Source organism: Pleurodeles waltl, chromosome 3_1, assembly GCF_031143425.1.
Source record: "Pleurodeles waltl isolate 20211129_DDA chromosome 3_1, aPleWal1.hap1.20221129, whole genome shotgun sequence".
NCBI classification, from domain to species: domain Eukaryota; kingdom Metazoa; phylum Chordata; class Amphibia; order Caudata; family Salamandridae; genus Pleurodeles; species Pleurodeles waltl.
The window spans coordinates 1,865,555,201-1,865,568,648 of NC_090440.1; the positions used below are offsets into that span (position 1 = coordinate 1,865,555,201).

Below are 13,448 nucleotides of genomic sequence, written 5' to 3' on the forward strand. Positions count from 1 at the left end.
TGACAGTGCAGTTTTGAGGAAATAGATCTGGGACTGGAGAGCTGGTTAGCAGGAACCCAGTGAACTTTCAGTTGAAATTATACCAGAAACCAGGCATAAAGTGGGGGTGGTGACCATATCAAAAGAGGCACTTTCCTACAATTAGTAGCATAATGTTGATTACTGTATAAGGTTCATCATTGCATATTGTACTTTTCTCACCATTGTAGCTTTGTGCATCCTACAAGTTTATTATATATGTGAATGGCCAGGTGGTTAATAATAAACTTAACGAGCGAAGATTTGAACCATTGATGTAAATGATTAAAGATTTTTGATATTAGAGTTTTTTAACTATATTGTTGTGGCATACTTTATTTTTATATTTGAACCAATGATTTGATCTGTTTTATGTAGAGACTGCTTGTATTATCAAACATTGATGATACAAACTTTAGAAATCCCTGAAATTGTCGCCTAAGTTATATTATTCCTAATGTATGAATTAATGTTTTTGTAGTTTTATGGATTTGTTTAATTTGAAATAAACATATTTATTGTAATTAATAATGGATGAGATTAATTCAAACATTTCACCTATCTCTTTTATGCATGCTTTAATATAAAAAGAAAACTGAAGCACACAGAAATATAGCCCACTTCCCGAGTCCCATAGTTGAATGAATGAAGGCACAGTTGAAGGCGAGCGGAATGAAGACCAGGAGACTAGTACACAAGTCCTGCTTTGCACCATCTAGAGCTAACCTACGAGCCCTTCATGATCCCTGAGACCCAACACACCTGCTTATAGAAACAGAGCAAAATGTGAAACAAGACACACTTGAGAACAGAAACACTCCCCCATAGATATCCTGTTTTTTACTATCTCCATCAGAAGACATGTTTTAATTCCTCACGTTGCACATCAGTAGAAGTGTGCCCTAAGTATCCTTGGAGCAGAGCTAAGGGTTAGATGTATAAAACATTTTTGTGTTCACAAACCACCTGATTCGCAGAACCCAAAAATGCCTTTTCTTATGTACAAAGCCCAAATTGTGATTCAGTAACCTGTTACCAACTTGCAATCTGGCTTTGTGAATTGGGGCATGTTTGGGGTGTCCCTTCCAAATACCAATTAGCATTGACATGTAAAAATGTTTTGTGACCGAAATAAGGGTGCAAAACATTTGCACTTTCCCGCCAACTAAAAGTTGGTGGTAACCCATTTGCTGATGGGAAGGAGTCCCCTTGGGATGCCTTCCCCTTTAAAAATGGTTGAATAAATATGTATTTAAGAGCAGGCAAGGGTCCCATGGACTACTACCTACTCTGAAAGAATAAAAATGTTTTTTTTCATTTTTTCTTTTTTTAATGCACTCCATTCTCTTCTAAAGAAAATGGGCTGCATTTAAAAACAAAAAGCTTGCTTTATTTAAAAGCAGTCACAGACATGGTGGTCTGCTGACCTCAGCAGGCCACCATCCCTGTGATAGCAGTGAATAGTGGTTGGTCACAATCTGCAACCAACCTCATTAATAGTCTTGAGGTAGGTCTATTTGCGACCTACTAAAAATCGCTAATGAAACTCAAAAGACTTTCATACATTAGGAATAGTGATTTCCTAACTGTGATTCGCAAAAAAATTGCATTTAGGAAATCGCTATTCCTAATCTTCGTACATTTGGCCCTAAATATTTATGTATTTCTGCAGTAGCAAAATAGTTGCCTTTCTCAAATGGGAGACTCAGAGTAAGGACCAGGACAACGAAGGAGAAAGAGGTGGTAATAGGTGATTTTATATTTTTGTAATAATTATATAGTTCGCCTCCATCCAGGTTCCATGCCTGAATGTAAAAAAACGAAAAATGCAATTTACCCACTGACTCGCTTTAAATCAGAGTAATAATTTATTTATCGGTATCGAACACGAAAATCAGATCATTTGTCTATAGTTCTAAATAAGCTTTTCGCTGATGGAAGCAGATGCATTGCTTTACTGTATGGCCATAGGCGTTACACAAACTCGGCATTTTGTCACAAAGCCAGACGATTCTCTCCCCAATGGATGTTTTGTTTTTCACTAAGTGAAATGTCCTTGCTGACACAAAACACACACTGCAGTGTCATCTTTCTGCATGGACAATGGGTAGACAATCCGGCTCCACAGAAGAGAAAACCACTGGACAGGACAACAGCGCCACAAAGAAAGCGCTGTGGGGCCCCGAGTGCTTTGTACAGGTTGGTCGCTGTTTGTCCTGCACAGTATATAAGCCTGCTGTCACAACACGCACTGCATAATTTACAAGGCAGCCAACATGGGAAAGGTAAGGAAAACATTTTGGGTGTTGCCGGTCAAGCTGTGATGTTTTTAGATGCTAGCATAACATTTTATTGGATGAGTTGAAATGAGGGTGACGAAAGGTTCACCGACTTGTCAGAAGAAACTGGAAGATTTGGTGATGGGTTTTCTTCCAGCCAGGAAAATAGTGACAACATATTATAATAGACTGGCATCTAAGAAATGATCTTTTGGCCTGAGTTTAGTTGATTAAATGTAGTAAAATATAGTAGACGAATACAAGTAGTCTTGAAATATGTTACTTGTAATTACATGTTATGGAAACTGAAAAAAAATGCTGTTCGATGGAGTGGTTCACTCAATTAGTTTAATTCGTTTTCGGGAAGCCATGTCGTGAAATTGTCCGGTATTCCAAGGCTGAAGTTAACTTTGCTAAGCATGGGGTCTCATCAGAGCGGCAGAGGATTATATGACTTTCTGTCTCTAAAATACCTCCTTGGTCACTCGGGGTAGTTGTTCCGTAGTGATGTGACTTTCGTGTAAAAGGATAGGTGGGTGTTGGTGTTGTAGGGTGCCCCATTTTTTATTTCAGCAGAAAGCCACACATTTCAAGCTTCTTTGTCCAATAATATCCTTGAAGTTGACGACCTGTGATCTGGATCATGCTGCATCATTAAGTGCCAGGCAGGACACTTGATCAAATCACTGTTCTTATTGTACATGAACAACATCCATGGGTTTTGACTTATTCCCAGATTGACAAGAACTTGGAAACCTGGAAATGCATCAAAAAGATGGACCTCACTAGGTTAGACATAATGAGTTGGAATTGTTTATTTATCCTTGTTTTTCCCTCTTTCTATGTGTGCTGCATCTTCTGGTGATGGAATTCACTGTGCAAAAATGTTGGTCTCTTTTAAAGGGAGGTTTGCAGAATGCCTTTCAAATGAAAGGCACACTGTCTACCTGTAACCTATCATAACTCTACACCTTCTAAATGTTGCCGGTACCCTTGATATTGATAACTCTGAGGGAGACAGACTTAACAAGGAGAAATATTAGAACACATAACAGGGCCTTCAGGGCAGGAATAGGGAGGTCACTAAGGTAGCAGTAGCTATTACATTTAGTAAGGCCTCATGAAAATCCGATTTCTGTGCATTCGATCCCTGGAAGACCTATGTATTTTGTAGATATTTTATATTAGAGATTAAGAATTTGTTGAAACCACCAACTAGAAATATGTTGAAATCACTTACGTCAAGTTCGAAACCAAGAAATAGGAGGAGATATGTGCAATTTCACATAATCAAAAGGGCTTAGCATGTCATTCAAAGGGATGACAGCATAAATTAACATTGCAGGGAAAGTCCAGACACGTCAACATATTTTATGTGACTGCGTGGTATAAATTGAATTCTATTTTATGTGGGTACTGATTTGTCATAAGCTTTGAAAATTTAAGGGAACCAGCAACGAGTTAATGTATGCATTTGTAGGATTATATCAAAGTGAACATGATGCATTATAACTTTGAATGCTTATTATCATTTGGGTGTGTATATATATTTGTTGTTCAAACTTCATTTACAAAATACAAAACACTGGAAATGTGTGCACTCTATTTTTTTACATACAACAGTAGTCTGCAGAATTAGATTTTTTCCCAAAAATTGCAATTACAATACGAATTGGGTTTAAGCGATCAAAGAATCAACAAAAACAAACTACTGAAAAGCAATGTATTCCTCCTGCCATCTTTTGTAAACCGTCATAGCAGGTGATAGATGAACAGAAGTGGGCAGGGAATTTCACAGTTTGGTAGAAAATGAAGCAGTCCATGAACGTGAGGCCTGGATGGAAAGAATGAAACATACAAAACAGAGATTTTGCATATGTCAGAATAGAATCAGTTATGCTCACATATATGGTATTGATACTGATTTTTTTGGTAGTGAAAATGCTGTTTATTAAAACACATGAATAACAATACTGTGGGATATATAATGTATCAGGTGCAATAAATAGCACCTATTATTAGCTTTTGAAGAATACCATACACTTTTACCCTGTTAAATTCCTGAAGGTTTGGCCTACCTAAATTTAACAGTGGGTGAGATACTTAACACACCCAATAATACTGCATACGATAAACACCACCCAACTAGGAATTCCGATCCCTGTTGGAAAATTCAGATAACTTGTAATCAGTAGGTACCTTGTTAGAGAAAGCAAACATTTAAGTGCAATATACAAAACGATGAAATAAAAAAAAAAACTGGATGTCAATAAAGAAGGGGAAAGATACATGGTCACAATACTAATTTCAAAGGGAAGCACTATACAAAAATTGTAGAGTGAAAAAAAACTGATAGTGAGAAGGCTTTTTTTTTACAGGAAAGGTGTAAAAAAAAACAAAAATTTAAGTTGGATAGAAAAATAATTTGGAACAAGGTTAGCTGAAAAATAAAAATAAAATTCAGTGTAATATGTGTAAAAATGTGCATTAAACTAAAAGACGAGATAACAGAAGTACAATGAGTAGTCGGCCTAGAGAATGAGAGCTTATACATGAATAGAAGATGCCAAAAAGCCTGTTGAGAGTACCAAAAAAAACATCCAGAGACATTAGAACCAAACAAATTTAAGAATGGGGCAAATGTGCTAAAAGCAGAAAGAGAGGATAAAGTGCAAATTGATCAACAGTATTAAAAGCAAAAGAGCTGTTTCTTTAGGAATGTTCTCAACGATGATCTGCACATCACCAGTTTGTAGAATAAATACGTCTGAAAATATAAAAGGGTTGCAGAGTTTTTGAGCTCTAGAGCAATGGTAATATTTGGTTATAGAAGTAGGAGTCATTTTTTACAAAAGGGAGTAAAAGTAGCATTTTTTTATTGAGGAAGTAAGCTATCTGGTATCAAATGCCTACGGAGTCTATGTTTATATAAAGAAAGCTCCTTTTGCAGAAGATTGCAACATATAAAAATATATAAAAACAGAAATGTGACCGGATATGTGTATGTCAAATTAAAATTGTGAAAGATAATCAGTAAAGTACCTGCAAAAGTAATTATTTTAATCGTAGCAAAGGAATTGTTACTTGTTTGACTTTTTTGGTGCGGATTAAAGTGTATTTATAGAAAATTGTTTGCAATTGTGTTTAGAGACATAGACAAAAATAAATATGTTTGAATACGTTCACAATCTTTATTTGTATCTACAGATAATCTTCTACGAGGACAGAAACTTTGGGGGGCGCTCCTATGAGTGCAGCTCTGACTGTGCTGACCTGCACTCCTACTTCAGTCGCTGCAACTCCCTCCGGGTGGAAAATGGCAACTGGATGCTCTATGAGCATCCCAACTACAAAGGACACCAATATTACCTGAGAAGGGGGGAGTACCCCGATTTTCAGCAGTGGATGGGGTACAATGACTCCATCAGGTCTTGCCGAATGATCCCACAGGTACAACTGTTTTCATTTATGTGCTGTCTCGCTCGCCGCTCCAATACCCAGAGCTTACACAGACATATGAAGTACCATAATTTGCGCTATAGCAAATCTTGGTGCTCTAAAGAGCAGGAGTCACAGTGTATGCTCATTGCAAAAGTGGGTGGAATGTCTGCTTTTCATTATATGTCTCTTAATTGGGTGCAGTGCACAATGAAACACAAAGGGTCTTTTAGTGCCTCCGTACTATGAATGTTTGCACCTTATTCTACACTGCTCCTTTGTCCTTGTACTGATTTACTAATTGGGTGTCAGGTGAAAGAATCACTTTGGGCAGTGTTACACCTTTGGAAAGGCAGCACAGTGCTGTGAGAAAGCCATTTTGCATACCCCTCCCAAGACAGTTATATTCCTAGCCTTCTAGATAGAGAAACCTGTTTCCCTGATTTACTCATAAATTGCAGATTCTCCTAATTGTTAGTGAAGGAGATTCCTTATTTTTGTGAAATTCTTTTTATTATGCTTTACATATAACAACATTGGGCATGTCCAATTACCACGTAAATTATCTTCTGATCTCCTTCACAATGAATTGTTAACTTCCTGCCTCAGGGTTATCTGCCCCTTAAATATCCATAATCATGTTCGCTTGGGCAGGAACAAGAAACACAAAGAGGAGGCTTGCATAGTGCATAAATAGAGACTGCACCCAACCATCTACCTCTTTTCTTGATGGTTGTGATCATAATCCATAGAAACAAAAAAACAGAAATAAGAAGCGCATTCCCAGTAAGAACCGAAAGAATTCCACCTTTTTGTAATCATTTATAAAAGCATTCCCATTCTGGCCTTCCTCTGTTGTTATTTCTATTGGTATTCTAAAATGTTGCAGGAGTAGACGCCACTGCTTCAATTCCCAATCGGGGATGGTTAAGAACAAGAAGGTAGGAATATTCACCCCGTGCCTTCAATAAAATGAGGACACTCCTTCACTAACAGCTAGCAGAATCTAAATTGTGTTACAAGACTGGAGGCTCTTGTACAAGTGACAAAGCTACATTTCATATTGTTTCACAATAAGATGTTTTAAAAGTAGTGCACCTGTGATTGTCTTCCAACCAGGTCCCTTTTCAAAGTGCTTTTGAGTACTGAGCACTTTTGTCAAAGTGGACATGTGCAGTACTTATGAAAAAAGGTATTTAACCATAACTGGAACACAAGGATTTAAATCTGTCAACTGGGTCCCATTACAATACCTAAGCCTTGTTAATTGTTTTGATGTGTAAAGTGACTCAGGACTGGAAACTACGAGTCATTAAGTGGTTTAATCTCAAACCAGTTACACTTTGCTGTGGTAATAACACTGTTACATCGTAGTATTAACTTAATAGATTTGTTTTTGTTGATACACTTATTTACATATGTTAATATTGATATTGCATGAGTTACATATGCAAAAAGACACTTTTAAGGAAAACAGGCTGCATTAAAAAAAAAGATTGCTTTATACAGAAGCAATCATAGACATGGTGGTCTGCTGCCCCAGCAGGCCACCATCCCTGTGATTGTGGCCATTCCCAAAAGGTATGTTATGTTAAGGTCAATATGAACATTTGGAAGGTCAAAAAAGCTGGTATTTTCATAAGACAAGTCTTGTTATTATTATTGCTTTGTGAAGAGGAATGCATATACGCCTATTCAAAGGCCAGCATGGAACAATAAACAAATGAACAAAAGTGAGACCTTTGATCAATATTCCCCACCAGCATCCTCCCTCACTCACTGGAATTGAGGAAGACACTATAAAATGTATATTTCAAAATCCAGTGAGTCACTAGTGTTTGAGACAAGCACTCCTTCCACATAGGAGCACTGGTCCCCATTTCTCGAATATGTTCTGTTGAGGACAACAAAATTATCCTGTGTTTGTTAGACTTCTGTAGTGATATGCAGAGGTGTCAGTATTTGGGGCTTGTCAGCTCCCAGAGCACACTGAAGAAAAAGGAGGTGAAGGAGTCCAGCACTGCTTCAAAACATGTATTATTATATTCTAGGGACATCGTCAGTTTCACCATTCCTGGCAGGTCCCACGTGCTTAATAGCCTTTTCCTGTGTTATGGGTTTTTATCTTTGCCCTAGAGGTGAAGCATTGCCTGGTTTGAAGCACACTGGGAAAGAGTCATCTGTCTCCCCTTCAGTGAGGGCAGCAGAATTATTATTTGTTCAGTTAGCACAGGATGGGAATTTGTATGCTACAAGTGTCATCAATATTGTTGAGGACCGCCTCCCTGTAACTTTCTAGAATGGAACAGTCTAAAGGAGGTGGAGTAGGTGGGCTATAACTTCTTTGCCTCGCAGCAGTGTTCTGACCTCCTGTATGCAATTTGGCCAAGTTTATGTATCAATATTTGTTAGTTTTGTCATGGTATCTCTACCTGTGGAACTTCCAGTTGTAACTTCTGGCATGTGAAACATATCTTCTCATTTCCTCTCTTCTTTTCTGACTGGCATTTTGTCTGCCGGAATTAATTGAATCAGGAATTTATAGATCATGTCAGCAACCGTCCACTTCTCAAATGCAGTCTGGAGTCTAGGCATCTGGGGATTACAATGCTTTCCGCACCATGTCCTACACTAACAAAGAGGCTCCTGTAATTAAGGAAAGAGTACAAGCCCCAAGATCTGTCCCTTTTGTGCAGCCAGGTGACTTTCCAATTGTGGATTCCTGACACTAATAGGTCAATATTACACCATTGTTTCTCTGACATATCTCTACCCCGTTCCATCACAAATCTCACCTGCTCAGACTGGTAATATTGGGCCAGATGTACAAAGCAATTCTCCGGTCGCAAACGGCCCAATGGGCAACCTGAAAAATACTTTTTTACATGTAACAAAGCAAAATGCAACTTGGTAACTTGTATATCGAATCACATTTTGCTTTTGTGATTCGGTATTATTAAGGGGTGTGTTTGGGCGTCTCTTCCTAATACCGAATCTCTCTGGCATGTTGGAATGTTTTGCAACTGTGAAAGCCATGGCAAAACATTCTCAGTTACCACCAACTTCAAGTTGGTGGTAACCCATTAGCAAACGGGAAGGCCTTCCCCTTTGAGAATGGTAGCGAATATCAAACAGTTTTTAAGAGCAGACAGTAGTCCCACAGACCAATGCCTACTCTTAACAAAATAAAAATAAAATCCTTCATTTTTCTTTTTTAAATGCAACCCATTTTCCTTTAAGGAAAACAGGCTGCATTTAAAAAAAAACATGATTACTTCATAGACATGGTGGTCTACTGCCCCCAGGAGGCCATCGTCCCCGTGATTGTGGCCATTCCTAAAAGGGTTGCAAACTGAGACCTGCCTCATGAATATTAATGAGGCAGGTATCTTGCGACCCATTTGAGAATCACAAATAGTGTTAAACATGCTGTTGTACATTCCAGTTTGCGATTTCCTAATAGTGAATCACTTTTTTGATACATCTAGCCCTTTGTTTTGTATTAGGAATGCCCAATACTCCCTCCTTTGGATGCTTATTGTGTGTTTTGTGGGACATGCATATTATTTGACTTGCCCAGACGAGGCCATCTATTTTAATCTGCAACTTCTTTAGGGTTTTTGGAGGTTGCTAAGTGGGGAGCATTTGAATGGTGATTAAAATATATGGGAGGGTGTTCATTTTGATTGCTCTGATCCTGCCATGCCAGGATAGCTTGGGGCATGCCCACATGTGTAGGTACTGATGAAAGGGTTGGAGATGGTTTTTATAGTTAAGTGAGGCAGTAATCAAAAGTGTTTTTTTAATGACAAGATAAAGGATGGGGTGTTTAGCTCATTAAATGAAAAATGATGTAAGGTGCAATTCTTGTTATTCTAGTGGAACGGAGAGACTGAGTATTTGCATATATAGCATCAGCTATGGCATGTTCAATAACTGCTTTGATAACATCCCTAATGAGATCTGAAATGACATCACTGATAACAGCTCTGTGGATAGCTAGGGTGTGAGATATAGCTGCTTCATAGCACAAGTTATAGTTATGTGAGGTAACTTAAACTGGTGAATTTCAGTGTTGTTTGTTAGTTTAAAATGTTATGTTTTAACTGACATTTTCACCTAAATATAATGTCCCCTTCAACCTTTGTTTTATACATATCTATATATGTATATATACATACACAAAATATATACACACATAAATATATATATGTGTGTGTAATATGTATGTATGCGTACACACAAATATACATATAAAATACACTTGAATATTGTTTGGAGTTTTTGGTGTTCAGGAATGTGTAGTGTTTAGGAGTAGTGAGGCAATCAAAATGTTCAGGCATTAGTGTTTTAAATGTTAAATAAAATAAATAATAAAAAAGTAAAGGTCAGTATTTAAAATGGTAACATTAAATAAGTAAATTGCAATTGTGAAAATGAAATTACTTGTAATTTAATAAAGTTAACTTTAATAATTAGATTAATAATATCCACACACACACCCGGTCTGAATGTAAATATATATAGTGTGTAATATATATTATAAATTAATATTAATATGTGTAAAACTAATACTTACATAAGTACCTGTGAAGTAAAGGACTGGATATATAAAAGTAATGTAAAGACAGTCCTGATGTATAAACCACGAAGTAATGACCCCCAGTATAAATGACTATGAAGTAAATGATGACATTTTTGTGAGAAGGGTGAGCATCACCTCAGAAAGACGTAGTTTTGACCTTATGGTAGGACTGTATTACATTGTGGCTTATCCTATATACTATTTTAGTTTAGGAGCACTTGACAGTTAGGGAGAAACTAATAAGTAATGGTAATTTGATATATTTCACTAGGTTGAATGTGGCATAAACAACCTGGTGAGCAGAACATAGCCTTTCTTTTTCCTTATGGTTGATCTTGCTCCCTAACACTGGTGCAAATCAAGGGAGTGCCTTTAACGAGAACTGGGTCATTATTAACAAGAATGGGAATAAGATCCTGGGGGAGATAGTGTATTCATGCATCAAGCCAGAGAAGATGATCTAATAGGCCCCAGTAAGACTACTGTTAAAATGAGGCATTAACATTAACTATTTGTGTTTGGTACATAATCGTTTCAGTTTGAATAATATTTTCGTTGTATATTTCCACACTTGCAGCACCGTGGAACCTACAAGATAAGAATCTATGAGAAAGAAGACTATAAGGGTCAGTTGATGGAGTTCATGGATGACTGTCCCAATGTTCATGAGCAATTCCGCTACCATGACATCCACTCATGCAATGTGCTTGAGGGTCACTGGGTCTTCTATGAAGATCCAAACTACAGAGGACGTCAGTACTACCTAAGACCAGGAGAGTACAGAAGATACACTGACTGGGGTGCCATCAACAGCAGAATTGGTTCCTTTAGGCGTGCCATGGACGTTTACTAAACAAAGAATATTACTTGTACTATGCTCATAGAATAAACTCATCTGAAGATTTTCTCTTGTGTTTTATTGAAAGGCGTAAACACTCTTCCAGTGCACTGAATACTGTTTACTGGAAGTAAAATGTATGTTTCACAGCACATCAAATCTCTTTCTAAAGATGTAAATGAAGCATAAACAATCTACTGTTCTCTAGCTGTGGCTCACATCCTAGTAAACCTACAGTACTATATAGAACTACATATGGATAGTTAACAATAACAGATGTGTTTGTTTCCTATCAAGGAACTCCAAATGACATTCAAGAGTGAAGCTCCCATGTACAATTTTATTTTATAAACCTTCCTACACATCTGCTTCCCTTGCACAACAGATACTGTGGATTAGCTGCACAGGCATAGACGAGTCAAGGGGAAGCCATGCACAACAGGGCACCGACCTGATTTCCTGCCACTTTCTATTGCCACCTTTGATGTCTTGCTTTCTTACAAAACTTAATATTTAAAAACATTAAAGCTGGCTTACTTCCACCATTCTACACCACCCTCTGCCACTTTGCTTACCTTTCCTTTTGAAAGCTGAGCTCTTGGTCTGTCAGCGCAGTCTGCTCAGCTGCACAGTTGTTAGCACGTCTGGCCTAATTTGGTTAACTTACATTAATTTATAAGGGGACGTGTTTGTAGGTCAATGGACCTTTTGACTGTGTTTTGAGTAGTTCCCACCATGAGACCCCGTACCAATACAAATCAATAGCAATAACAATCAATAGCATCAATAATAAATAGGAGTCAGTAATTTCCACACACCATGACCTCTCGGCCATGAATAACCAAACCTTTATGTAAAAGTTAGAATGTTTATTTCCCTATATTAACAATGCTAATATCACATAACGTAGAAACAATACCAGCTGACCAAATCTCCTAAAGAATCACAGTTTAATCAAAGCTTGGACCACTACACATTCTAAAGTTACAGTACATATCAATAGCAAGAATAACTGTGCAAAAGGCGTGCATTTCGATTCAGCAAAGAAAAGCCATCCACTGTTATTACATGTAGTGTGCATCATCAGTGGGTACCCTATCTAACCTTCAGATTAGAATAGCATGTTTGGACTGCATGCAAAACAATTTAGGCAACACAAATTTGGAAAAACATCTAACTATGGCCCTATCAAAATAAGTGGTTGGTACCTAGGGACACAAGCAAATAAACATAACAATCAGTAACGTCTTTTTATACCTTGCCTCAGTATGGTTCAACAAGCTGTGACAGTCTTCGTCGATTGGACATCAATCTGGTCAGCAAGGTATCAGAATTCAACATTAAAGTATAGGAAAGAAATGCCTCAAGACTAGACATACAGAGCGTCGCTTCTAGGCAACAAAACTAAGGAAAGTTAAGCATGTCTCCTCTCGGGACGGTCAAAAAAATAATAGCGCATCTCCTCTTGGTGCAGTCTGGCTAAGTTAGGTTTCCTAAAACTACTTCCCACATTGCTATTGGTCAAAGAATCGTACATTTACATTTAGTCCAATGAAAGTAGAACCCTAATCTAAGAATTTACTAGTACACGGTTCACATGTCGATGATTGGCTAATCTTCTCCTGTTCCTGTCATTGGGATTGTCAGGTATCAATATTGTATGAGCTTATACTCCAGTCAGTGCATCCATTGTCTGCTCCTGGGAAGGTCGTCTTTACAAACACTAAGATATACATTGTATCCCTATCTAGTACAGCATAGTCTAGCAAGCAGTTCTCATGGGAAAGGATTCCAGCTACTAGCTTTTAATCAAGACAGTGGAAAATCACAATATAATTATTTAAGCCACCATTTTAATTTGCCTAAGAAATGCAGCTTGACAGGAGGCCGTGCAACTAGGCCCAAGACCTCACTAAAGTAAGGCCTACGATTAATAAAGCAAGTACATAATACATAACCTTTAATATGACATACTATTACATTAATCCAAACATAAATTCAACATTTTACATTAATAAGCTATTAATAAGTACACTTCGTGAATATTGGCAGTGTTAGACCTGAAACCCCTAAATTTTTGCCTGCCTCCCTCCACTTTTGAGATACTGTTTTTGCTGGTTTTTAGACTCTGCGCACCTTACCACTGCTAACCAGTGCTAAAGTGCATATGATATCTCCCTTTACACATGGTAACCTTGGATCATACCCAAATGGGCTATTTAACTTACTTATAAGTCCCTAATAGAGAGCACTATATGTGCCCAGGGCCTGTAGATTAAAAGCTACTAGT

General features: G+C 37.6%; 1 protein-coding gene across 1 annotated transcript; it reads left to right on the forward strand.

Annotated features, from left to right (window-relative positions):
• The first annotated feature begins 2,201 nt into the window (after positions 1-2,201).
• On the forward strand, positions 2,202-11,225 carry LOC138285682 (gamma-crystallin-1-like). Its single transcript, XM_069225948.1, has 3 exons — positions 2,202-2,303; positions 5,505-5,747; positions 10,898-11,225. The coding sequence occupies exons 1-3, from the start codon at positions 2,295-2,297 to the stop codon at positions 11,171-11,173; spliced, it is 528 nt and encodes a 175-aa protein (XP_069082049.1). The 5' UTR covers positions 2,202-2,294; the 3' UTR covers positions 11,174-11,225.
• The last annotated feature ends 2,223 nt before the right edge of the window (positions 11,226-13,448 follow it).

Excerpts from the sequence above, each read along its gene's own strand:
- LOC138285682 (XM_069225948.1), top strand. Across the intron at positions 5,748-10,897 it reads CTTGCCGAATGATCCCACAG|CACCGTGGAACCTACAAGAT; the intron begins GTACAACTGTTT and ends CCACACTTGCAG.